This window comes from Watersipora subatra, chromosome 8 (assembly GCF_963576615.1).
Source record: "Watersipora subatra chromosome 8, tzWatSuba1.1, whole genome shotgun sequence".
Classification (NCBI taxonomy): domain Eukaryota; kingdom Metazoa; phylum Bryozoa; class Gymnolaemata; order Cheilostomatida; family Watersiporidae; genus Watersipora; species Watersipora subatra.
The window spans coordinates 19905408-19933133 of NC_088715.1; the positions used below are offsets into that span (position 1 = coordinate 19905408).

Below are 27726 nucleotides of genomic sequence, written 5' to 3' on the forward strand. Positions count from 1 at the left end.
CTCCTGAGGTGAAGCTGGTAGCATTGTCAGTGACTATGGTGTGAGGGTATCCAAAGTGTGCGAATATCTCCTCTAAGATGTCTGTGGTAGCTCTGGTAGAAGTAGATGACGTCCTGTGTATGCATGGATACTTTGAGTAGGCATCTATCATCACTAGCCATTGGCTGCCCATGAAGTTCACTGCATGATCTAAGTGAAGACGACTCCATGGCTTCTCAGGTAGCATCCAGGGATGTATAGGATACTTCTGTGGAAGCTTCTGGTGTTCAGCACAGGCAGTGCACTGTCGGCTTGTCTCCTCTATATCAGAGTCAATGCGAGGCCAATAGACAGCAGTTCGAGCTAGCTTCTTCATTCTTTCCATTCCAAAGTGTCCAAGGTGAAGGATCTTTAATACTTCCTGTTGTAACTTGACAGGAATGACTACTCTGTTGCCATATAGAAGACAACCTTCAGTGATAGAAAGTGAATCTGAGATCTTGTGGAAGAGTGACAGCTGAGTCTCCTTCATCTCTTTGTTACCAGGCCATCCTTCTGCTGTGTAGCGCATTACTGTGGCTAGTGTTGGGTCTTTCTTTGTCTCCTTTGCTAGAACATTGTAGTCTGTAGAGTTGAGCTGTTGTCCAATAGTGTGAATAGTGCATACTGTATCAACATCATCCTCATCTTCTCTTGCATCAAACTCTTTATCAGGTCCAACTGGCAGTCTTGAGAGGACATCTGCATTTTGATGATGCTGGGTAGATCTGTATTCTATGGTGTAGTCATACTGATTTAGTACCAGTGCCCATCTTGCTAGTCTGTTGGCTGCTAGAGCTGGAACTCCTTTGGTAGGTCCTAGAAGTGTGAGAAGAGGTCTGTGGTCAGTTACCAAGATAAACCGTCGACCATACAGGTACTGGTGATACTTCTTTAGAGCAAATATGATTGAGAGAGCTTCTTTTTGTATTTGTCCATATTTCCTCTGTGTGCTGGTCAGTGTTTTTGAAACATTGGCTATTGGTCTCTCACTTCCATCAGGATAACGATGAAATAGTACAGCTCCCAGTCCAGTTTCTGAAGCATCACATGAGATTCCAATGTCAAGATCTGGGTTGAAGTGTGCTAAGACACTATCAGTTGATAGCATATCTTTCAGTTTGTTGAAGCTCTTTTCTTGTTCAGTGCCCCACTTCCAGGTCTCTCCTTTGCGTGTCAGTTTGTGCAATGGTCCTGTGAGTTGTGACAGATTGGGTATGAACTTGCTGTAGAATTGTGTAGCTCCTAAGAAAGATCTTAGCTGAGTTAATTCTGTTGGGACTGGCATCTGTTGTACTGCATCTGCCTTCTTTCCTTTAGTGATTCCTTTGAAGTGAGTTTGTGTCCCAGATACTTTACTGTAGGTTGAGCAAAACAGCACTTGTCTTTTCTACATCTGAGCCCTCTTTCTTCTAATCTTTGAAGAAGTTGACGTAAGTTTTGTAGATGGCTCTCTGCATTGGCTCCACTCACTAGTATATCATCTAGGTATACTGCTACTCCTGGGAGGTCTTGTGTCAGTTGCTCCATGATTTCTTGAAAATACCCTGGTGCTGAGCTTATGCCAAAGGGCAACCTCTTCTGTAGTAGTACTCCTCGGTGTGTTGATAGTGCTAGTCGTCGTTGACTTTCTGGTGCCAACAATATTTGATTGTAGGCATCTGCTAAATCAATCTTTGTGTAGCAATAGCCTCCACCTAGTTTTCTGATTAGATCTTCTGGTAGTGGGATAGGTTTCCTATGTGTTTCTAGCTGATTATTGATAGTCTTGGAGTAGTCTCCACATACTCTGATCTTCCCTGCAGCTTGACCTGTTGTAGATTTGCGTACAGGTACAACTGGTGTTCCATACTGGTTGAATTGAGTTGGTTCCCATATGCCTTTAGCTACACCTGCTTCGTATGCTTGGTTGAGCTCTTCTGTCAAGGCAATAGGAACTGGTCTGGGTCGGCAGAAGACTGGCTTTGTTGAAGGTTAAGTTTATCTCTAGTTCAAAGTTCTTGAGACATCCTAGCTCGTCTTTGAATATTTCTGGAAATTCTTTGCACATCTCCTTACACTTGATTTGTAACCTCCCATCTGGCTGGTTCTCTGTGATTGTTGATACAAGGTTCTGTTGTAGCTTGTCATCAATAGAGATGCCTAGTTGCTGTATAGCAGTTCTTCCTAGTAGGTTGAGATCTTGTACAGCACTAATCACAAATGGTAGTCTGACTTCTTTCTGTGCATCCAATTGGGCAGTTAGCTCACATCTGCCAAGCGTCTCTATGAGATGTCCTGAGGCTGATTTGTAGTTAACTGTAGTAGGTTTTAGGTTTGGCTTTCCTAGCTTCTCCCATATTGATTTACAGATGAAGTTGTCACATGCTCCAGTGTCCAGTTCAAGTGTGAAGTTGTCTCCCTCCAGTTTGATGTTTTCAGCAAGTTTCACCATCTTGGTTGATGTGCATTCTATCATCTTTACTGGTTTTTCTGCTGCAGATGATTTCTTTTTCTTGCATGCTCTTTCTATGTGACCTTGTTTAGAACAAAAGTTGCAGTTGGCTGCTTTGAATCTGCAGTCATCCGCTGTATGGTTAGTTCGGTCACATCTGTAGCATAGCTTTCCTTCCTTCTGCTTGTCAGGTGTAGAGTTGTTTTTCTGGATTGGTTTGTATCTTGATTTCTGTTGAGCAACCTTGTTGACTTTAGACGAGTTTCCATAAACTGTCTCTTTGGCAACTTTAGCTGCTTCTTCTGTTTCCTGTGCTACCTGTATAGCTTTGTTGAAGTTGAGTTCATTGTCCTTGACCTTGAAGAGAGATTTGAGAACTGCTTCATTGTTTACAGAGCAGATAAATCTTGTTCTGAGAGCCTCATCTAATGGATCTGTAATGTCTATGAAGGCACATGTAGTTGCATCCTGATGAATTCTGGCAGCTAACTCTTGAATAGTTTCTCCAGGTTTCCTCTGCATGTCACTCCAATACTTGTAACGCTCTCTAACAATGAAGCGCTTAGGGTCATACTGGTCTTTGAGAAATTCCAGTATTTCATCCATGTTGAGGTCGTTGATCTGCTTGGGTGTTGAAAGCTGAGCTGCCATATTACTAAGCTGCTTGTAGAGTGTAGGCTGTTGGTTGGTGAGAAAAGTGCCAGCAATCTTGTCTTGATGAATAGAATTTGCTGCAATGAATGTGTTGAATCTGTCTATGTAATCTGTTAGTAGCTCTGCTGTTGGGTCAAAACCTGGGAAGGCTGGGACAGCGGTTGCAGCTGTTTCTTGTTTCCGTTGTAGGTTTTGTAGTAGTAGCTCCATCAGTTTCTTATTCTCCTCCATTCTTTCATCTTGCTGACGTCTGTATTCCTCCATTCTTTCATCTTGCTGACGTCTGTATTCCTCTTGTTGCTGCTTGAACTCCTCATGCTGCTGTTGTCTATGCTCTTCTTGCTGCTTTCTCTGCTCCTCTTGCTGCTGTCTCTGGTCCTCCTGCTGCTTCTGCATTAGCTTGATCAGATCTGCTACTTCTGCCATTGTAGTGGTGCAATTTTGAACAGTTACTCTTGTAATAAACTAGAACTCTTTGTATCGATTTTATCAATGATAAAATCTGAACAAAACTCTTTGTAACTGTTCAAAAGAGAAATCCTTGTTGCCAATTAGCTTCTGTTATGCTTCTGCACAGAAGCAATTAAATAGAGTATTAAATTAGAGAAATGGTTTATTGCACACTCCAGAGACAACTGATTTGATAACAGAAAACCCAAGTATTTATATGTTTGGTCATAGAAAAGCTTTGCAAAAAGCTTTTCTCACAGAGTTCTCCTACTGTGTGTGTGATTTTTGACAACTTCAAATAATACATTAAACTCAAAAAAGGACTTGTCATTAACTGCCAGCTAGCGAACAAACCTGAGTGAGGCACATTCTAGATTGTACCAACAAGAAGCAACTAGGTCAAGGCACACAACTAGCAAATGTACCTGAGTACAAAAGGTTTGTCGATTGAAACACCTTGATAAGTCAAATCAAAATATCTATCAAAAGACATTTCATAATTTCAAGATTTCATATGCAGAGCTGGTTGGGAGTAGAGTTTCCAATGTAAATAGCTTTGTGTTAAAAAGACTAGGAACCTCAATTTTAGAAATTAATGAAAAACCCACATTCATTACGTATCGGAGAAAATCTTGTAACATCAACTGAGTTATGAACATTTGTTTATAAATTAACTCCAGGTCATATTAAAGCAGATGAACATCTCTATATAACTGCTGCTATAAATGCAATAAACAGGAAATATAAAAAGCTGAGCACGAAAGAAACTGATCCTGAAATGCTACTAGCATAGTTGTACTATCAATTTTACAGTTTTTTGAATGAATAGAACTAAAGTTTTAAGCTTGGCTAACGACAAAATATTTAGCAATTTTCAATATGAATAAACTCCCAATTTTTAAAAGTGACCTTTTAGGATCTGAAGTCTGCTACTCATAGGTATTAATACTACACTAAGTATACAGTAATGTTTAGTTTGTCAATTTAAAATGATTCTAAAACCGGCAACAACATCTGAACAATGGTAAAGCAGAGACATGTTCACAGTATTTGTTTATAGTTTTATAACTTCTCACGCATTCAAAATGAGCTTGAATAATGAGACAAACCCTTTCTCTATGATTGTCAGGCTGAATATTGTCATGTTGAGAAAAAGCATTCCCCGTAGCCCTGTCAGGCTCATTGCGTGTACTTAAGTTTTGGCTCTCAGGATTTGCTACATCAGTTTGAGTGCTCGATTCCTGAAAAAAGCCAAAATTTAATCTTTCTCAACATTTTCTCAACACAAGTAGGAAAAGAAAAAGTTAAAAAACCAGAACAAGCAAAAATAAAACATTTTCAAAACATATATATATATATATATATATATATATGTATAGAATAATTTAAAATAATTTAAAAGAAGATAAAAATTTTGACTATTATATTTACACTGACGCTGACGCAACGTCATGACGGTATGTCATGACGTTGCGTCAGCGGCGTCCAGCTACAGCTATTCTAATAATAGCTATAGTTGGAGGGACACACATACTTTCACATTTATATACATGTATATAGATGAACAATTGCTCAGCTACCTATTCTCTGTTTTGTTGACACATCTGACGATCTATCACGAACTAGAATTTTTTGGAAGTTATATATAATATATAATTACAACTGGGTTTCTACTATATTATAAAACAATACAGTAAATTAATACTAAAATTAAAGAGCTCTACAAGAAATAGGAGCAAATAGTAATGCATAGTTATGTAAAGCAGTTGCACTTCACTTTCAGCTAATGGCAGTTTCATGACTTCTTCTGTCAATCTTCAGGCTGCTACTCCTAGTAGCAGCCTGAAAATTGAAAAAAAAGTCATGAAACTGCCAGTAGCTGAAAGTGAAGTGCAACTGTTTTACATAACTACTACTATATTATATATATATATATATATATATATATATATATATATATATATATATATATATATATATATACTAATATATCTAGTGGAAATCTTCTGACTAAAAAGTGCTCAATGCCATAAAGGCAGTGCATATAGCAAGCAAGTGCCAAGCTAATAGCAAGTGGTAGGCAACTCTCATCACTTCTCATCATTTATAAGCTGATTTTAACACCCAGGGAACGCCGGGAGGCACAGCTAGTATATACTTAGGTGATTGATGCAGGTGTTACAGCGTAGGTCTACCAATCTGAATGTCACGAGTTAGAGTATTGTCGAAAGTTACTATTTATCTTGACCGTGACCACTGGGTACAGATAGACGATAAACAGGTCGGACCATTTTTTCTGGTAAAAATATTTTGTTGTTGCTTTATCGTAGACGTATAAAATATTTGTTATTAGTTTTGCTTTGCAAAATAGACTTTGCTGCTCAGAGAAAACAAGCAAATATTTTTAAATTAACAATGAAGATGTGCGCTCTCCATCAATTTATTGTAAAATTATTGCAATCATGGTCTATAAAACCAGTGAAATTGATCAGCAAAAAACAAGTTGTTGATGCAAACCAATAATACTGCAAATACGGTACAGCCTACAAATAAAAAACTAAGGAAAAATTAAGTTTTTCCTGTTTGTATGGCCAAAGGGGTGAACTTGGAAAGATCTTGGAATGGATCAGACAATTTGCATGTAATTTATTGTTCCTCCAACATAAAATCCCTATAATATAAACATTCGTAGAACAGATTATTTATGCTGTATGAGCACCTACTGCATATCTCAAAGTTTGTTGTCGTCTGTCCTCATTTGGTGTCTGTCCAGCTATAGCAATTACAATCTAGCAATGAAAAATCTCTATCACAGAAGAATTGATCTTACAACCTCCTGTTCACAAGGCGAAAAGCTAACGCATTAAGGCCGGTTCACACTATATCGCAGGTTGTCAGCGTTTCCCTTTTGGCGTTCATCGTCAATTATGTGAACCGTGAATTGATGGCATCTACGAAACATCGCGGACATGAAAGTCGGACGTGTCAGGAAAGTTTGCAGCTGTCAAACCTTCCTGATATTTCGCCGAACATCGACGACGACCTTCCAAATGTGAACCATTTCGGCGATGGTAATTCGCGGTCGCGGGGGTAGTTATTTATTCATACCCGTTTATGATAGTTGCTGCAAGACTAGTTTTCAATTCTACCACGCGAAAACAAAAAGATTACTTCACGAAAATTTAAAACGATAAATAATAACACCATGAGTATATCCTGATGCTAACGTGGATGGGCATGTGATATTGTGAACATTCTATCATTGACGATCACCGAAGTATTGTGGCATCAATGACGAAATATGACGATATTGTGTGAACTTGCCTTTAAGCTACACAGTATGCAACAGATTCATTGGGTGATATAAGTCATTGTGTGAGTTAAAATGTACGGAGCGGCTGTCACTGTCAGCTTGCTCTCACAGTTTTAATTAATAAGTCAAGTAATACGTTATTATTATGTATTATTAATATGTTATTATTTCACCTTGCCTTTTTTAAACATAGTTTGAGTTTTGTGTTTGAAGTTTTAACATTATTCATTTTCATACACCGTTATTATTTCTTATTCAGTTTCTAATCTTTATTATTAATATTAGTAATTCGTAATTACTTTTACAACAAACATTCGTAACATTACTGTAAGATTATCTGTTAGATTATCTGTAAGATTTACTGTAAGATTTATCGTATAACATTATAAGTATCAGTTATTCCTCACTATTTTATATTTACACACGCATTCGTAAATCTAGATATATATTTTGAGAAATATATATCTAGATTTACATTCTCCTAGGTATTACATTTTTTACGGTTTTTAATAATCTGTTTATTACATGTTTTCTTAAAAGTTACACATTGTCTAATGCCTCCAAAGAAAAGAACCTGCAGTGAGTCATCACAAGAAAGAGAAGAAAGACTTAGAAAAGACAGACTGAGAAAAGCGGCTGCTAAAGCCTTGGAAACTGAGCAGCAAAGAAATGAACGCTTAGCAAAGGCTAGAGAAAAGAGAGCATCACAGACTGGAGAACAACGCGCACGAAGACAAGCGTATGATCGGGAAAGGATTGCAACTGTAAGATCGTTGGAGACTTACGAACAACGTGCACAAAGACAAGCGTGTGATCGAAAGAGAATTGCAACTGTAAGATCTTTGGAGACTGACAAACAACATGCACAAAGACAAGCGTGTAATCGAGGGCGGATTGAAACTGTAAGATCTTTAGAGACTGACAGACAACGGGCTCAAAGACAAGCATGGGATCGAGAGAGGATTGCTGCAAGAAGATGCACATCTTGGAGAGAAAAGTTTAATGCAGCATTTTTGTATGACTGCTCCTTTAATTATGAGAGTGATTCTTTTTGTTTAATAGGAAATATGAATAAAATTTGTCACCATTGTCAAGCGCTCAAGTGGAAGGACGAAGCTCCAGGCATGTGTTGCGTTAATGGAAAAGTCAAAATACCAGTCATTACTGCACCCCCTGAACCATTGCAAAGATTAATGATTAGAGATAATGCATATTCTCGCCACTTTCTATCTAACATTCGCAAATATAACAATTGTTTCTAGATGACATCTTTTGAAGCTTCAAGAGAAATTTGCGAGCAAGGTTTTATGCCCACTTTCAAAGTGCAAGGACAGATTTATCATTTGCACGGATCGCTTTTGCCAGCTGAAAACGAAAACAGCAATTTTTTGCAAATTTTCTTCATGGGCAATTCTGATGACAAAGTAAATCAAAGATGCGAAAATATCTCAGGTGTCAGGCGTAGCATCGTCCATGATTCGCAAGATTTTGTTCACCGCTACAATAACTACGTTTAGGAATTTAAAACATCCATGGAAAATCTAACAGATGACAGTTTGAAAATTGTAACTCGTGCAGATAGGCGGCCAGCTGGAAAACATGAACGAAGATATAATCCACCCGAATTAGATGAACCAGCGATTGTTATTGTAGGACAGGACTTTGATAAGAGAGATATCGTGTTGCACAAGCGACAATCAGGACATACAAGCGTTTCTGAAATGCATATATCCTACGATGCGCTACAGTACCCAATCATATACTGGCAAGGACAAGACGGATATTATCTTACAATTAGGCAGGTGGACCCAAACACAGGCAGGCAATGAAGCACAAAGATAGACAGTATCTGCCATGGTTTTTTATGCTTTTAGGATAATGATACGAAACACAGGATCAAACCACTTACTCAGATGCAGACACCTGCTCCATCAATTTCTGACAGACATGTACGCAAAAATTGAAAGTGAAAGATTGGCTTATATTAGACATAACCAAAGAAGACTTAGAGCTGACAGTTACATTCACCTAAGAGACGCTATGCTAAACGATGATGCACAGAACATCGGCCAATTAGCCATTCTTCCTTCTTCCTTTACTGGAAGCCCTCGATAAATGCATGAGTATGTCCAAGATGCTATGACCTATGTCATAGGCATGGAAGGCATGGAAGGCCAGATCTATTTATAACATTAACATGCAATCCAAAATGGACGGTTATCAAAGACGCTCTCCTAGATGGACAAGCAGTTCATGACAGACATGACATTGTAGCTAGAGTGTTTGGGCTAAAAGTGAAACTACTGCTCAACTTGCTAACCAAGGGAAAAATCTTTGGATATGCTCAATGTTTCCTTTAATCAATTGAATGGCAAAAATGAGGTCTGCCTCATTGTCATCTTCTTCTATGGCTGGTAAAAAAATACGCTCATTTCAGGTCGACTCAATAATATCTGCAGAAATTCCAGATAACGAGGAGGACCCAACTCTGTACAGCATCGTTACCAAACAAATGATACATGGACCATGTGGCAACCTCAATCGCCTTTTTCCCTGTATGAAAGACGGAAAATGCACCAAACAATACCCGCGAGCACTAATTCATGACACTCTGACTGCTGATGATGGGTATCCACAGTATAGAAGACAAATGCCAGGGATGGAAGGACATTTTGCAATAATTCAACGTGGTGGTACAGAAATAGAAATTGACAACAGATGGATTGTGCCATACTGCCCTCTTCTATCGAAGATTTTCAACACCCATCTCAATGTGGAATATTGTCATTCAATTAAATCCATAAAATACATTTGCAAATACATTCACAAAGGTAGTGATCAAGCAGCTTTTGTTATAGAAAATAACAGGGATGAAGTTACTACTTTTTAAACTGGTAGATATATTTCCAGCAATGAGGCTGTTTGGAGGATTTTGGGTTTGCCAGTTCATCAGAGACATCCTGCAGTAACACACCTTAGTGTACATCTGGAAAATGGACAGCGAGTATACTTCAATGAGGAGAACATCGAACAATGTGCACAGGAACCACCAAGGACTACTTCAACAGAATTTTTTAAAGCATGCCAAAACGATGAGTTTGCTCAAACTCTACTATATCATCAAATGCCTACTTACTACACATGGAAAGCACAAAAAAGTGGCAATCTAGAAAACAAGGAAAAATTGTTGAAAACTGGCCTCACATACGTGCATCAGATGCGCTGAGAAGAGTATATACCGTTCATCCAACAAACATAGAATGTTTTCACTTGCACATTTTACTACACAAAGTTACAGGACCTACTTCGTTTCCTCAGCTTTGAACTGTCAATGAAATCGTTTGCTCAACATTTAAGGAGGCATGTCTTAAACGAGGATTACTAGAAGATGACAGACAGTGGCACAACACTCTTCAGGAAGCTTCAGTTTCAGATTCACCTTCTTGGTTGCGTAATCTGTTTGCTGTTATTCTTATTAGCTGCAATCCTTCTGACCCTAAACAATTATGGCTAGATCATAAAGAAAGCATGAGTGATGATGTACGCAGACAATTGAATCAACTTCAACCGCAGATCTCTTTAGATTTCACAGCCGAAATTTTCAACAAAGCTTTGATTTTGTTAGAAGACAAAGTCATTAACATTTCTGGTAAGGGACTAGAGCTACTCGGATTCACATCGCCATGCAAAGATTTAGACTTGCTTCCACAGACAAATTGCTACGAGAAACCAACTATGACATGGCAAACTTAGATAGATTTGTTAGCAGCACCGAACCAAACCTTATATTTGATCAGAATTTAGTTTATGGAAAAATTTTAAAAGCTGTGGATGATGAGCGTGAAGCGATCTTTTTCTTGGACGCTCCCGGTGGAACTGGTAAAACTTTCTTGCTCAATCTTTTGCTTGCTAAAATCAGATCTAACCGACAAGTCGCACTGGCAGTCGCATCTTCAGGTATAGCCGCTACATTGCTGGAAGGTAGAAGAACGTCTCATTCCATGTTTAAACTCCCATTAGATATAGGACGCCTGGAGACTCCTGTTTGCAACATCCGTAAAGGTACTGGATTGGCTCAATTGTTACAGACCACAAAATTAATTGTTTGGGATGAATGCACAATGGCACATAAAGCAACATTGGAAGCTCTGGATCGCACGCTTAAGGACCTTTATAACAGTGACAAACTTATGGGTGGTGTATGTGTACTTCTTGCTGGCGATTTTTGTCAAATCCTACCGGTCATACCTAGAGGAACTCCAGCTGATAAACTCAAAGCTTGCTTAAAGGATTCGTATACATGGCACTGTGTGGAAGTTTGTAAACTAATGACAAATATGAGAGTGCATATAGGAGGGGACGACACTTTGGGGGAGTTTGCTGCACAACCTTTAAATATCGGTGAGGGAAAGCTACCAGTTAACAATGTGCTAATCTCTCTACCTGATAATGCGGATTTATTGTAGACACAGAAGACAATTTACTACACAAAGTGTACCCAAATATTCACGAAACTATCTTCATTACCAATGGCTCAAAGAAAAGGTAATTCTGGCACCTAAAAATGACACTGTTGACCACATCAATCAACTACTTCTTGAAAAAATTCCTGGGACTACGACTTCATCAGCATAGACTGTGTTCTTGAAGAGAATGACTTTGTCAATTATCCTACAGAATTCTTGAACTCTTTACAGCCTGCCAGCATACCTCCTCATAATCTTCAACTATGCGTTGGTGCCCCAGTTATGCTTCTTCGAAATTTGGATTTACCTAAACTTTGTAATGGAACAAGATTGATCATCGGAAATCTATCCCCAAATCTTACTTGTGCTACTGTGCTTACCGGAGCTGCGATGGGTGAAAAAGTTTTTATCCCTAGAATACCACTGATTCCGACAAATGTGCCGTTTCAATTTAAACGTATTCAGTTTCCTGTTAGACTGTCATTTGCTTCGACTATCAACAAATCCCAAGGTCAAACACTAAAAACTGTCGGCATTCACCTCCTCACACCATGCTTTTCTCATGGACATTTGTATGTTGCGCTATCCCGAGTAGGCAGTAAAAATGGTCTATACATTCTCTCGCCATTTGGTCAGACAAAGAACCTTGTTTACCCTCAAGCGCTTCAGTGATACACTAGCAGTATGCTTGGCAAATTTTCAAGGATATCTTCCTCAGCAACAGCAACTTTTCATTGTTATTATTCATGATATTTTGGTTTTTTATTTTGTATATCATATTTCTATCAATTCATATTTTTTGCAATCATTGTGGTAGAACAGACTACATTTAACAATTGCTTGCTAACTATTTCACGTTTAAACACCTTTACTGATGTCTTATTTTTACTTTAAATTGTTTAGATTAGCACAAACTGCCTTGCTCATGAAATGTTTTGAATTTATATTTCCATGGTCATGTAATAAACTTCAACAATAAAATTCTTGAGATATTAAACATTGTATACATGTTCGGTGGTCTATATGCCTACTGGGGAACCCACCACCTTACAAAAATGGGTAATGCGTCATTTGTTTACCTCTTGGGTGATGTGGAAATGACATGTCCACAAATATTACAAAACTTTTATTTCATTCATGGTTTTCACGTTAGTTTCTTGAATTTAAACACCTTTTCCAATCATTTCTATTTAAATAATGGTGTTAAAGAAATATTTAAAGATTTAAGGTGTTCTCTTTGTTTGTATGAATATTTTAAATTTTTTTTAATGTTTTTTAACTCTTTGTTTTAACATATTTTAACTCTAATTTTATCACCTATCTGTTTGCGAACGCATTTTTATTATAACGGATAGAAAAACAAATAAAACAAAGTCCTAATTGTGAAGGGAAAAAGTAATAATGAAGGGAAAATTTTAATACAACAATAGAACACTATGAGCAAGATTGACTCAGAAGCATGTTAGATAAAAAGTCAAAAATGCAAAAAGTGATTTCTAATCACTGAGACAACATCTAGGTAGCATCTATGTCCTGCATATGAAGATTCATAAAGCTACCATAAAACGTATACATTTTTGGTGGTTTATATGCCTACTGGGGAACCCGCCACCTTAAAAAATGGGTAATGCGCTATTTGTCTACCTCCTGGGTGGTGTGGAAATGACTTATGTCCAAAGATATTAAAAAGATTTCGTTTCTCGAGCAACGCCGGGTAGTACAGCTAGTTTAGTATACTTAATGGTTAAGATCTGAAATAAAATGTAACATTATAATGTATCATGTGCAATATAACGGTCTCATTAAAATTTTTTTTAACGTAATTTAGAGAGCCTGAATGATGCTGTTTTCGTAATGAAGTGGATCTTTGTTAGCAGGCTAAAAGAAGTTGTCTGACCACTGACCTTCTGCTTAACGGATCACAACTCCAACTTTGCTACTGGTTCTAAAGGGACAATATTACCATCTTACACACAAGAATTGCTAAACTGAGAGAAATCGGTCATAGTGTTTCTTTCTGACATTGTGAAAATATTTTTGGTAAACAGCTTTTTGGTGCTTTAGTATAAATTGCACACTAATTGCCAAATTTAAACTCAGGCGAAAATTTGGTTGAATTCTTATAGTGAAATAAGATTCGTATGGTGAGGTGAAGAAATCATCATGTTCCAATTCGTAAGGTGAAAAAAATCGTATATCAGGGTAATCGTATCCTGAGGGTGCACTGTATAGGATAAAAAAGATTTTTGGATATATGTATCCCGTGTACAAAATGACAAAAAAACAACAGGCAATGAAAATTTATCTAAAGCTAAAATAGTCAGTCAAATTGTAGAAGGTTAACAGTAATGAAAATGTTTTGCTGTGCTCTATATGATTGTTTAAAATGAGTAGCCTATATTCTCAACTAACATGCTCTGCAAGTCATTTTCACATTATTGTTTTAGGAGCTGTCTGTCAAGAAATAATTTGTCATGCCAACTTGGTTTGTTAGTAATTATTGTTGTTAATTCTTAAAAAATACTAATAACAATAATAATGAAAATAAGCAATTAACCCAATACGAAAAAGGTTTAGTGCCTTAGTTCTAACCTTTTTCTCGGGTGTAGTTGCAAGTTCTCTACCAGTTGTTTCATTCAGAAATCTACTTTGCGGTTCTGCTTGTTCCCCTGCATGGTTTTGCTCCTGAAAATGCAATGAGCAAAAAGAAAGCGGTACTTGAATTTTTTAGATCGAATTCAAACTAAGTGCAAAGCATAGATAAATTACCTACTCCAACAAATATGAAAGTCTGTTTCTCAAACAGCGGATGGCATAATGCACTTTGTCAAGGTAGAAGCCTGGCTACACACCATCGCAATGCATTGCCGCTGCGCAGGGTTGATATTTGCTGTGACTACACAAACCGATGCTGCTAAACAATGTGTCGTGTTGAAAAATAGATTGTCCAATACAAATTGACCTCAGTCGTGTGAAGACTGATGTTCTTGCTGAATTTTTCAGTGCCACTAGTGAAGTATCATCAGAACATATATTGTAAAATGGCTCATCAACGATTAGCGACAATACTAGCATTTGTGCAGCTATTTGTATTGCTATATTTTTCTCAAAGAAAATACACTACACGTCAACGACCAACTGCAAAAATGCTTTAATTCATGACATAAATGGAGCCAACAACAATAATGATTTTAAAATACTTATTTACTAAAAAGGATTATCTGTAATGTTCGATAAACAAATCAAATTTTTTTATGACTTCTGTATATACATCAGTAGTGAGAATATATTTATCCATACATAATTAACTGCTTTTGTGAAGCCCTGTTATCATTGTTATTTGAAAGTCAATCTTGGATACATTTATCTATCATGTGCTGGAAGTTAATAAAACTGACTTGAGGTGGTAAAATAAAATATTTCATAGAATCATAGATTCATGGTTCTATCTTTATGGACATGAAATATCCTGAGATGTATTTTTGCCAAATGTACATGTTTTTGACAAAGTTCATACTAATCGTTGATAGTGGCAATTTTATTCACAAATTAACAAAACAAGCCAGTGATAAATAATGAAAAGCGACTGTGTCGAGGTTTGGATTTGAACTAAAGTTTACTGACTTGTTAAAAGCTTGTTCAAACCCCTCCCTTTTATAATCTATTACATACCACATTCTAGTGGACTTTAATTTACATCAACCACATCTCTCTTTGTATCTGTGAGTCAAAGATAGCAAACTGCTACGATAGACGTAAATGAAAAACTGTGGCTCTCATTTTGTTGAACCAAAATGTTAAATTAGCTTTACCTTAAAGGTTGACTTGCAACAAAATTCACATTACCGTTATTTGGTATCAAAAGATTCACCATGTTTTACCCTGTTGTGTGATAGGTGCGAAAAATTTGGAATTGTGATGAAAAACGAACAGTTAATCGCCGCCATCACGAAACTGCGGTAGACCAGAATTTCTTTCCAAAACGGCTCAAATGGGACGTACTTGAACAAGATGGCTTCTGTTTAAACTTTCATGCAACCTCATTCGTCGAAATATTTTCACAAATATACTTCACGCATTCAATAAAACCATGTCTATTGTTCTTACGCGTCTATTTCATCATCATTGTAATGCTGTCATTTTGAGCACCGATATCTCAAAACCTACTGTAAAAACTCGTTCAATTCTTTAATCTTAGCTCGAAGGAGTGCATATCAGTTTCTGATAAACATGATGAGCCTGTTGGTCAACGGTGATAGTCGAAAAATGCTGCAGAAATTATTCGCGCTGTTTGGCAGAAAATATGGGTCACATGATCAGATTACGACTAGACGATTAGACCAAGTCGAAACAAAACTGTAAACTAGCGAGCATCTGTATTTGGTGAGGGCTTTTCGGTAAAACCCGAAGTGTTTGTCAAACTAAAGCTACAAAAAGTTTTATATTGAGCTTTTTATTGGCTTTTCAATTCACGTGAGAACATCACGTGTCAAAACAATAACCAAATGGATTGACTACGTCAGAGAAATAAAATGATTCTGATCTACGACGGTTTTGAGATGGTGACGATTAACTGTTCGTTTTTGAGCTTTTAAGAGCTTGTAATCGCATATCCACATAATTTGCACCTACAAAACAGCAGAGTAAGACATGGTGAATCTTTTGATACCAAATAACTGTAATGTGAATTTTGTTGCAAGTTGACCTTTAAAATCAGCTTAAAATAATCCAAAAAATTAACTTATATGATGCAAAGTATGGCTATACGCAATCGAAAATAAAAACGTACCTTTGGGAGTGGAACACTATCTTTAGGTACACTGCTTGGCTGGTAAGCTTCAACATCATCATTTGCTCCTTGAGGGGTTGTCATCAGATCTGCTGGTGTGCTGGCACTTCTTATCTAAAATTGTTTTTTGTTTTTATAATAGAATTTTGTTGCAAGTCAAACAAGTTAACAGCGGATTAATTACAGGGGATAAAACAGTTACCAGTAAATATACATAGTTTACTGCCATGGGGAGCAAATAACCCTGCTTGAGCCATAGATGAAAAAACTATTTTTTGTCACAAAAATGATTTAAACCTTTTCGACAGAAAACAGTTGGTTACCACATAAGGTAGACTCTATAAAATGTACTGAAACTAATTTACAGACAATGCAATGCTACTGCAGACAATGCTGTATTTTTGGTACAGAAACCGAAGTCAATAGTTCTGACATGTGTTCATGCTAACCTATGATCATGAATCCAGTTACAAAACAAATTATTGGACAAACTCCCGATAGATACTCAATTATTAGCATTATTTTAAAAGGTATTTTCACGAATAATTACCAATATATTACCTAACCTCAAAGTTTAACAAAGGTAGGAGCATTCAAACTTTATTGTAATAAATGAAATATTAAAATGTAAACTAGTATCGATTTTTGAAATGATTTTTTGACTATATACAAGATCATGTTATATTTCATTTTGCACCATACATAATCTATTTAAGCAGCATGTTGCAATGCTTGCTTCAAGGTATCCCCCACTGAGTGCCAACTTTATATAGCATTGAAAAAACAGCACCTATAAACTAATAATTGATTATACAGTTTTAAAATCATTCAAGTATTGCTTCATTAAAATTTTATTGTAATAAATGAAATATTAAATTGCCTTAGGAACAGCGAATAATTACAAGTTTTTCCAAAACATTGGATTAGCAGTTTAATTCAAGGCTGTGAGTCAAATAAAGCAAGGAAGATATCTAACCATTATCACAAGTAGAACATACTAAGTAAAAGCGTTGATAATCTTCAGCGATGTAATGTAATGCAATCAAAATTTGTATGGAATTTAGGAGATGAAACAGATTTAATCTTCAAACTTAGTGTCTTTTATATATAAACAAACAAGTCAACAACTTCTTATTGATTTTACTACTTGCTGAGCATGAGGCTAGCCTAGAAATTCAGCAAAAGCACCAAAAATTGTTCATTTTTTGTGATTGAATGGTTGAACATCTGATCAGTTTGTGTGGCACAAATACGAACTTAAAATTTTTTGGTGTTTGCCGGTAACAGCGCTTCAGCTATAAATTGCTTTCTCCTAAGAAGAAACACTGTTTGTGGTCTTTTCTATAACAGACAAGAGGGGTACTTGGCATATCAACCAATTGCAACATGAAATAATAAACAGGGAAGTTATTAACAAACCAAAAAGTCATCAATTTCCATACAGAATTCGCAGTTACACATATTACAACAAAATAAAGAAAATAATATTACTACATATTTGTAAAATATTAAACAAAAATGGCATATATCATTCCTTTGAAAGGTGTTGAGTTTAGAAGCACTAACTTCATTGTGACTCAGAGATAAAGGCTGAGTATCCCTAGAACGACTTACGTTTGGTGAATTAGAATCTATGGCCCTCACATTAACACAAGCCTGTTCTTCCAGTAGGTTTTGCACATCTAGCTAAAATTACATTTCATTATATTGGCAAATCGCTGGAAGGGTGATACTAAAGCCCCATGCTTGAACAAAGATGTAGGTTATGATAGGCAGTCACCAAATAAAGAATACCCCAAGACATTAATCAACATGAAAATGATAGCCATCATTAAATCGTTGATAAAATTGGTACTGCAATTGAGATAAGCAAAGGTTTTGGTAATAAAAATTTGAATCTCATAAATATGGAACTAGATTTTCGGTCAAAGTGAAACTATGGTGAGTTTCAATTTTTTTTAGATCTTTCAAAGATGGCATCAAATTTTTGTAAGATCTGTTTGTTTTGTTTTAGAATTACGATGAACACTAATTTTGGCAACTTGTGGCATGTGATCTTAACCAAAACAACCACTTTTTTGACAATTCAAGCATAATACTATTATTGGGTTTCCATGCTTTGAATGGATTCGGAACTTCTTCCTCTCTGAATCATAGAAATGGTGAAATCCAAACATATTCAAAGCCATTCGTTAAATGGCTTCGCTAAATTTGTTCAAAGGGGTTCGCAGTGAGACTACTATTTGACATCACAGAAACGCTCACTGCTGATCGATTTTGATCAATGATAAGTAGTGAAGCTCTTCCCAGTGGGGGTAAAACATTCAGTGCATTTCATCACAGGTTTATTCTAATTACTATTGCCAACTATGGGTTGCTCATATGACGATGACGAGATAATTGCATTGTTAGAGTTGATAATCAAAACAAATTCATTCAGAGAGATAGAAGGAAAATATCAATCAAATATTAAGATTTTCGAAATGCTGGAGCAGTGTATTACAGAAAGAACCAATGCTGAAGGCTGTCATAGGCAGGATAAGGAATTGAATGCAGCGGAAGGTGAGGTGGAAGGCGCCAAAAACAAAAAACCTTTAGCTGAAAACTGACAGTTCACAACCAGGTTAGAAGGAGTTTATTTCAACTTGTTTGTAAAGTACAGTAGAAATGATGAATGATTGGGGCTTGGTCAATCAATACGACTGAGACTAGACTCAGACTGACAAGGTGATAGGTCTAGCCACTCTAGTGTAGAATATTCTCGTTTAATAGAGCTGTGTTTTAAATCTTTTCTTAAATGCTTTCATCAAGTCACAAGTCATTTTAAATATCAAGTTATTACAGGTTTAACTGAAGTTGAAATTAATTAAATTTGAAAATAGGGGGTGAAAATCTTTTTTCAAAGTTTTTTTAATAACAACATTGCAGGTTAAGTGTTTTCAAGTTTTATCGAATGTCAGACACCATTATGTTATGGCAGTCGAGTTTTACAAGACTGAAGTAAATAACATCATGACTTTGTCATGGCCCAGCCGTTGCTGTTTTGTTAGCCTATTTGATGACTCCATCATTTGTTATTGTCGATTTCATTATTGTTTCCCATTTGTTTGCGTTTAGTGTTATTAGTAACATTTGCCAATAATCTGGTATGTGAACAGCAGAATGGTGCTAAATTAACAATTTGTATATTAAATATTGATTAATGTGTTGTTTCTATTTTCTAGGTGCTCCTGGAGGTTTTTCTGAAAGATGTCAGATGTGATGGGCCATAGGCCAATAGAAAATACCTTCAATGACAATGTTGATGCTATGGATCAGCATAGTATAGCAAATCATTTGTATATCTTATAACACAACCCTTGCTATCTAAATTGCAGGTTAGCTTTTTGTGCCATATTTCAGTTAATTTGGTTTATGCATGTTGACAGGATCTAATGTAAGTGAAGCACTGATGCCGCTGTCATCATGCAGTGATTGACAGCGGCTCCGGCCACTCTCTCTGTATCTTACCATGCTCTGTCCACTAATCCAACTTCTTACTATGTTCCATTCACTAGTCACATATCACCTGATGCTACTCCCATGCATAATGAAACTGAGGGGAGTTTGGAGGAAGTTATTATGTCCCCCATGATTTTTAACTCATATTTTTTCTATAATGATTACTTCAACTGTATTTCTTACATATCCAATCACTTCGCCATGTTTTACTATATTATTCTTTTATAATTTAATATATAATAAAGATAATATAGATAATATATAAACGTACATACAACATATAATAAAATCCTTGACTGCAACATCAGGGTTTAGTTGCTCCAGTTCAGCTGGTTTATTTTGCAAATGATTTAGTTGATGCTGTGGAATGTTCTCCTTTTTTATTTCTTAAAGATTGCGAAGCATGCAACAAATGGTTATGACTTTGGGCACCATCTCCACATTGACATCTAGCTTTTTTCAGGATATGCTGTCTAGACTTCAATCATCCAAAAGCTATTTCAATGCACATGCGAGCTTTGCTGTGGTGAACATTAAATGATGCCTGCTGTGGTGTAAGATTCCTGCCAACATATCCTTTCATAATTTGTGGGGAGATAAGGTAAGCAGGATCTCCAAGTATGGGTAAAGGAATGGTCCTGTCAGCAATAATTTGCCTCATGGGCATTCTTTGTTGCAAAACCATACTAAGTGGCAATTGTCAGAATACAGCTGCATCCTGAGAACTGCCTGGGGTATATCAATAGATATCCCTAAACAAATATTGAACATCTACGACATCTTCCTGCAAAGAAAATCAGCCATTCCATCTGCCGGTGGAGTTATCTTTAAGTGACTGTCATCTATAGCACCTGACATGAGTTTTTCACAATAAAAGTGACCAAGCCATCAAATACCAGCGGCCAATGCTTTTCAGATCATAATTTATACAGTTCTGTTTTAGAATATAAAATCAAATTGCCTATAGATTAAGGATATTTGTAGTTGGCTTGTCTGAGGTTGACCCAATTTGCAGCTGCTTTATTGTTGTACCATTTTATGAAACGATGTTTCTTGGCAGCCATTGAGTTGCTAAAAGAAAACAGGTATCAGTAAACGCTTGTCTTGCTGACTCTAAAGACCCTTGCCACTTTGCTATACTTTGCACAGGAAGCTAGTTTATAGATGACAATACAGACCCTAGAAAAAACAGTAATCATGGTATGCAATGTTGCGGGTCTTGACAAAACATTATTTAGAGAAATATCTAGATATTATAACTTTAATATGAATGTGCTATCATATCACAACTCTAATAATAATATTACAATTCCATTACATTTTTTAACGATATGGGATCTTTAAAAGTAATGCTATCTGGTGACATCTTTCTTTAATATACAGCTTATCTCCTCGATTAGACTGCGACGTTTTCATATACTCAATCCACACATTAGGGCTTGTTTTAGTTAGGACTGTATTGAACAACCTATAATATTAGCAATTAAATTATTATGACAAGCTATCATTAATTATACTATTGAGTAGCAATGTCAAGGTGAATCATTAAATAACTGAACTTACCTATTGTACATATTACCACAGCCCTGGTGCCAGCCTCTTCCTAAACTTGACTCTTTTAGCATCAAAGTTTTTTTTACTAAAAGCGACTGCTGTTCATGCGACCATTGAAGTAATAACTGTTTAGCAAGTAGTAAATTCTATTGCTGTTTAGTAATATAGACGGCAGCAATAAGGAAAATGAAAAAATACTGTTCAGGCGTCATGACTGAGTTAGTGAAACAAAGCATAAATTGAAAAGCAACCGTAACCCAAAAAATGGATCTACTTTAATGAGGTTTGTTTTGAGGAGTACACCGCTAGTTTGGGAAAAGGTCGATAAAGTGCAACTCAGAATCGTTGGAACGGTAAGGCGCGAATTCATCGACAGAGGTTAACTCCCAATCTATTCAAAGCATGAAAACCCAGTAAATATTGACAGGTGAGCATTTTGGCACTGTTGCCGGCACTCCTGAATTGTTGTTCATGTACAGCAAAGTATAGCTGAGTCAAAGCTTCTACCTTTTGCAGTGCCTAGCGCATGTGGTAAAATAAGTTTTTGCAAGCTTATATAATTCACGCATCAACTTGCAAAAGAGGTCATGGCAAATCTAAAGATTGTAACAAATATTACAAACTTGTCCTCCATTTAATGTTGCAAGTAGTATTTGCATCAAAAACATGTTTCGCATAGCAAATTATAGTAATATGCTATTTTTAGACTCACTGAGTGCTGACGTCTGTCATAAAGTGAATAGAGAACTTAATCAATGGAAAAATTCAAACAGCATGAAACAAACTAATAGAAGATCAAAGATATATTTTATTTGAACTATTTAAATGATGGATGCATTGATAAAAGTCATGCCTTAAACATACTATTGATAAAAGGTCCAAGATAGTACTGATTCTATTCTTTTCCGAAACTTGGTCAAATAGAAAACGCTATAAAGAACAATTGAGTGAATTGAGCTACTAGCTTCAACTTACTTGTTTTAATCTAACAAAGCATCCCATGTAATGGCAATAAGCCTTCCTTGATTTTACTTGCAGGAGTGCACATACATACTGCTTTAATATAATTTGGATAACATAATAATAAAAGTTATCTTACTTTAGTTGAGATGCCTGATGCTATCATCATCTGATATTAAGCTGGTTTAAATAGAAAATTTTCACAAGGATAATGCAGGTCGTCGTCAACTTAGGACAGCTTTAGGTTTTGACCAACAGGCCGTGGTGGCCTGGACGAAAGTTGAACATTAAATACAATATTACTTATACCACATTTGAATATATTAAATTTACTGTGAGTTATTATACATAGTGTATAATAGCCCTATTATAATAACCCTATACATACGCAAATATATAATATGCAGAATAGTGTAGATCATATATAAATATATACAATGATATAGGTTATAATAAATATTATATATATCCCTAATGTTAAGTATATTGCTAGTATTAATATCTATACACATGTATGTATGGACTATATATATACAGTTTATATATGCAGTATATCTCTACAGTATATCTCAACAGTATATATAATTATAATATATATTTATATTCATAAATATATATAATATATATTTATTATAAATATAAAATATTTATATATATACATATGTATGTATATATGTATAGAAATATATATAGTTGATTATTAATCACGCTTTCATATTTTTCGTATTGAAATAGATTTTTTATCAGGTTAAGAGAAGTTATCTTACCACTGAAAAGAAAATCTCGCAACTCTAACTTTGCTACAGGTTTTAAAGGGAAAACAATCAAAATACAGTCAAACATGGATAACTCGAACTTCACGGGACCGAGCAAAAGTGTTCGAATTATCAGAGCGTTCAAGTTATCAGAGCACTGTCACAAGTCCATGTATGTATTTACTTATTTATTAGTAGATACATGTACATATACAAACTATAATATAAATCATAAGCACAAATGGCTTGTTTCAAATTAAATGCTTCTAATGTAAAGTTTAAAACGTTTTTATCAAAAAGTATAGAGATTTTTCTATCACTTGAGATTGGTTCGTTGTTTGAGGTGATGTTATTGCCAGGATGTTTTTTAGATTGACATTGGCAAAACTTGATCATTGTTTAAATGCTCAAAAGAAAAGACATCTTTTTCTTTTGAGCGTTTTACCCACGATCAACTTTGCCGATTTTTCTTGAAGTTTATGCAGAGATTACCTTACTTTACCTGGGATTCGTTAGGAGCAACACACCGACGCAGTTCAATTAAAAGTTTTACGAGGTTTTACAGTACATTGTATATCACTCACGCTTTTTGAATAGATACTTATTGAATGTACACACGTATTCTGTGTTTAAGTCAAACGATGAATAGTTTTTTTTAGCTAAGACAACGTATACGTTTAATTACAACAATTTTTAAGACGTTTTAAACATTCAACATTCCGACGTTGATTCAACACGGAATCAACGTCGGAAAACTATTCGTCATGGGCTAGCCGGGTCACGCATTCAAGGATTTTCGCCACGCACATACGAAACAAAAACAACATGCTATTTTTGTTTTGTATGTGCGTGGCGAAAATCCTTGCGCGCGTGACCCGGTTAGCCCGTGCTATTCATCGTATAGCAGTATAAATCAAATTTCACCAAACCTTTAGAAAAGTCGTTGTCAAAAATATTTTGCCGATGGTAGTAATAACGAGGCTTACGAATTACGAAAAGATGAGGTTTACCTCTATGGCTTTGAATAAAGTGATTTTCTAAAGCGATAACAACCGTTTCGGTAGCTGTTGGGCAAAAAAACAGTTCGAATTAACAGTGTTGAGTTCGAGTTATCTATAGCAATTTATCATTACGTGGGAACGGACCAAAGAAACCGTTCGAATTAACCATGTGTTCGAGCTATCCGTGGGTGAGTTATCCATGTTTGACTGTATTACCGTTTTACACAAGAGAATTGCTGAGCTGAGAAATCGGTCATCGAGTCTCTTTCAGGCGTTGTGAAAATATTTTAAGCGAATAGCATTTCGGTGTCTTTATTAATTTGATATACGTAGCCTAATACGCCAACCGACTGAAATTTGAACTCGGGCGAAAGTTTTGCTGAATTCGTAAAGTGAAATAAAATTTGGATGGTGAGGTAAAAAAATTGTCATGTTCCACTTCGTAAGGTGAAAAACCATATAACAGGGTAATCGTATCCTGAGGGCGCACTGTACATATATATATATATATATCTAGATATTTATACTCTACAACAATAATGAACCATGGGGTAAGAGATCAACTGCAAACTTGTAAGACATAACAATGGGCTCTTATGACAGAGCAGAAAGCTGCCAACTTGTCGGAATCTTCATGCTACACCTTATCACTGAGAAGCTTGGCGAAAACTTTGGCTTATATCGGGACGATGGTCTAGGACTACTAAAAGATACTGCACGAAACATCGAGCGCACTAAAAAAGAACTATGTGAAATCTTCCGTAAACACAGCTTACGTATCACCATCGAAGCAAATAAGAAAGTAGTAAACTTCTTAGACGTAACTTTGGACCTTAACAACAACAGCTTCAAACCGTATAGTAAACCTAACAACACAACCACATATGTACACAAAGACTCAAATCATCCACTATCAATGATAAGAAACATACCTGAATCCATCAACAAAAGACTCACCAACATTTCGTCAAACAAGCAACTCTTCGAGGAAACAAAAGCCCCTTTTCAAAATGCACTTTCTAATAGTAAATACAACTTCTCTTTAAAATACCAGAGCAACAACCCCAACAAAGAAACCAATCAACACAGAAACAGGAAACGCCAAACAATATGGTACAATCCTCCATACAACAAAGCTGTTAACACCAAGATCGGTAAACAAATTTTCAAGATCCTGGAGAGTGAATTTCCATCAGAACACAAATTACACAAAATCTTCAACAAAAACTCCGTAGAACTAAGTTATAGCTGTACTTCAAACATCAACCACATATTTAGCGGCACAATAAACAAGCACTAACGCAACCACCCAACATTGACAGGAATTGCAACTGCAAAAATCGGGCAAATTGCCCTCTAAATGGAGAATGCCTTTCAAACTGCATAGTGTATCAGGCAACCATAGAGTTTGGAGAACGCGATTCGCCAGAGACACAAACATATGTAGGCCTCACTGAAACAACTTTTAAAACAAGACTAGCCAACCACAAAACATCTTTTAAATATCCTACCAAAAGGCTACAAACAGAATTGATTGAATACATATCGAACTTAAAAGACAAGAAAACTCGCTATAATATAACCTGGAAGATCATAAAAAGAGCGCGGTCATACAAGACATCAACAAAATCCTGCCAGTTACATGTATGTCTATGAGAAAAATACTTCAGCATATTCGAACCGAAGTTAGCTAGCCTTAAAACTAAAAGTGAGCTGATATCTACATGCCGAAATGCTAGAAAACACCTAACTAGCTCAATAACATAATTTGACAGTATTGAGCCCTCAGCTTTGTAAAGTAATTTTATAGCTTGCACATGATACAATTTAATCATTCTAACTGAAGATTGTAACACGATTGCATGTTTTTAATAAACTTCATATATATATATATATATATATATATAGAACTATATTTCCCAACTAGGAGGCTTCTATCAATATATAATCCATGTTAGGAGGCTCTGAAAAATTAGGAGGCGTCCAGGGAGCCTCCTAATTCTAGCAGTGTTTATAGTGCTTAACAACCCTATAGAAGTATTTTAAACATGATTCCCATAATTGCCTTATATATCTATATTCATATATATGGAAAAGAGGAGACAACTCCAACAAAAATGTGTAATTTTCTATCAATAAATTACAAACTCTAGGAGGCTCTTATATATGGAACTAGGAGGCATATATCAATTTTAAAATATTCTTACTTTTAAGTGTTTTGGTATCGTTTCAGTTAATAGCACAATCTATTTAAAAACATATTGCAATAAGCTTATGACTAATCATCAGCCAATACAAGGAATTAGCAGCTATGTCGGATACAGTCAGTTTTGCTAATATTCATGATAGCTTTATTAGATTTAAAATAAAGTTGTATGTTAACAAACTACAATACATTACAATTTATTTGCTGACCCTCTATATGGTTTTCAAGACTGCCATTTAAGCACTCCCTTTTTTTGCACGGTTTCTCATTGATCTGCTCTTTTTTGTGAAAATTCACATAATTGCACATTATGGTTTCCACTGATGTTTAAGCATGGCTGTAGTAAAAGTTTAAATAAGTGTATAATCAGTACAATTCATATTTTTGCTGCCGTTGCATCCAGCCACAAAATAATTCTTTTTTTGAAACTTTTCATCCGAATGCAATACCTGAGAGATGGTTTTTTAGTCGAAGAATTGATTTTTTAAATTTATTGAAATAAAGTGGCAAAAGTATAACCACAGTATATAACAGCTAGCGAGATGTGGCTGTTATAATGTTGCTGTGGCTGTTAGGACTATTAGTTCTTCACCCATGTAGTCTACTAGAGCTTGGTAGCAGCGGAATAACTACATGTAAGGGAGCACGTCACATTTGGTATTGTTGTTCATGTTATTTTAGTCAATTTACAGTTTATTTACTTGAAACATACAGTTGTAGAAAAACAGTATAAATTTTATTTAATAAAGAAATAGGACTAGCGTGAAAAAAGTATGTTTCAATTATTATAATTTTTAAGGAATGTAGCATAGAACACGTTTGATATATATTTTTTACACCTGTTTATGTCATCCAACTGCTGATATTGTTCTGCATAGAAAAGTCAAGAAAGTTCAGCATTATAGTACCATAAAGGAGAATATCAAAACTTTTTGTAAAATCCTAATTTTGGACTTTATTATTGTTACACGAATGTTCGGTTTTGTAACATCAACACAGACACGCCAGCTGACAATCAATAGTTATTTTAGTGAATCAGTTAATTCTCTAACATTAATCTATTTTCAGTTATTAATGTAATAATTTTTGATGTTTTTTTTATAATGATAAGTAAAGTTATTAATGTGGTTCTACCAACAGTCAAAACTGTTGTTAGAATATCATGATCATTATGTAATTGTATTATTGTTATCATGAATAGTGAGAGTTTGCGTATTTCAGTTATGATTTTGTAAGTAATAGTAGTACATGCATAGGCATAAGCAAGTAAGTGGTGTATATGCAGCCTTTGAATTTTAAAACTTTTAGTATTTAGTTTGAATCTTGTGTAGTAATTGTGTAGTAATTAAGAGCTTAGCTGTTTTATAGAGCTTCAGTAGTAGGAGGCAGACATTCAAGTTTGCCAAAAAACCTAACCAGTGAACTAAAATGTGTATTTTGCATTCATTTTGGTTTGTATATCTGTTAATGCTATTTGAATTATCTATTCATTTTTTTAGAAACTTGGGAAGCATTAATGCCAGTATATTCATCAGATGGCAGAGAGTATTAGACAAAGTTGGATGTTCTTTTCTAGAAAAGGTATGTTGCTAATTACACGTTGGTTTGCATAAAAAATATGTCAA

The 27726-nt window shown here is 35.6% G+C and overlaps 1 protein-coding gene across 1 annotated transcript; it reads left to right on the top strand.

Annotated features, from left to right (window-relative positions):
* Positions 1 to 9246: 9246 nt before the first annotated feature.
* On the top strand, positions 9247 to 12007 carry LOC137402355 (ATP-dependent DNA helicase PIF1-like). Its single transcript, XM_068088855.1, has 3 exons — positions 9247 to 9424; positions 10581 to 11270; positions 11547 to 12007. The coding sequence occupies exons 1-3, from the start codon at positions 9247 to 9249 to the stop codon at positions 12005 to 12007; spliced, it is 1329 nt and encodes a 442-aa protein (XP_067944956.1).
* Positions 12008 to 27726: the final 15719 nt, after the last annotated feature.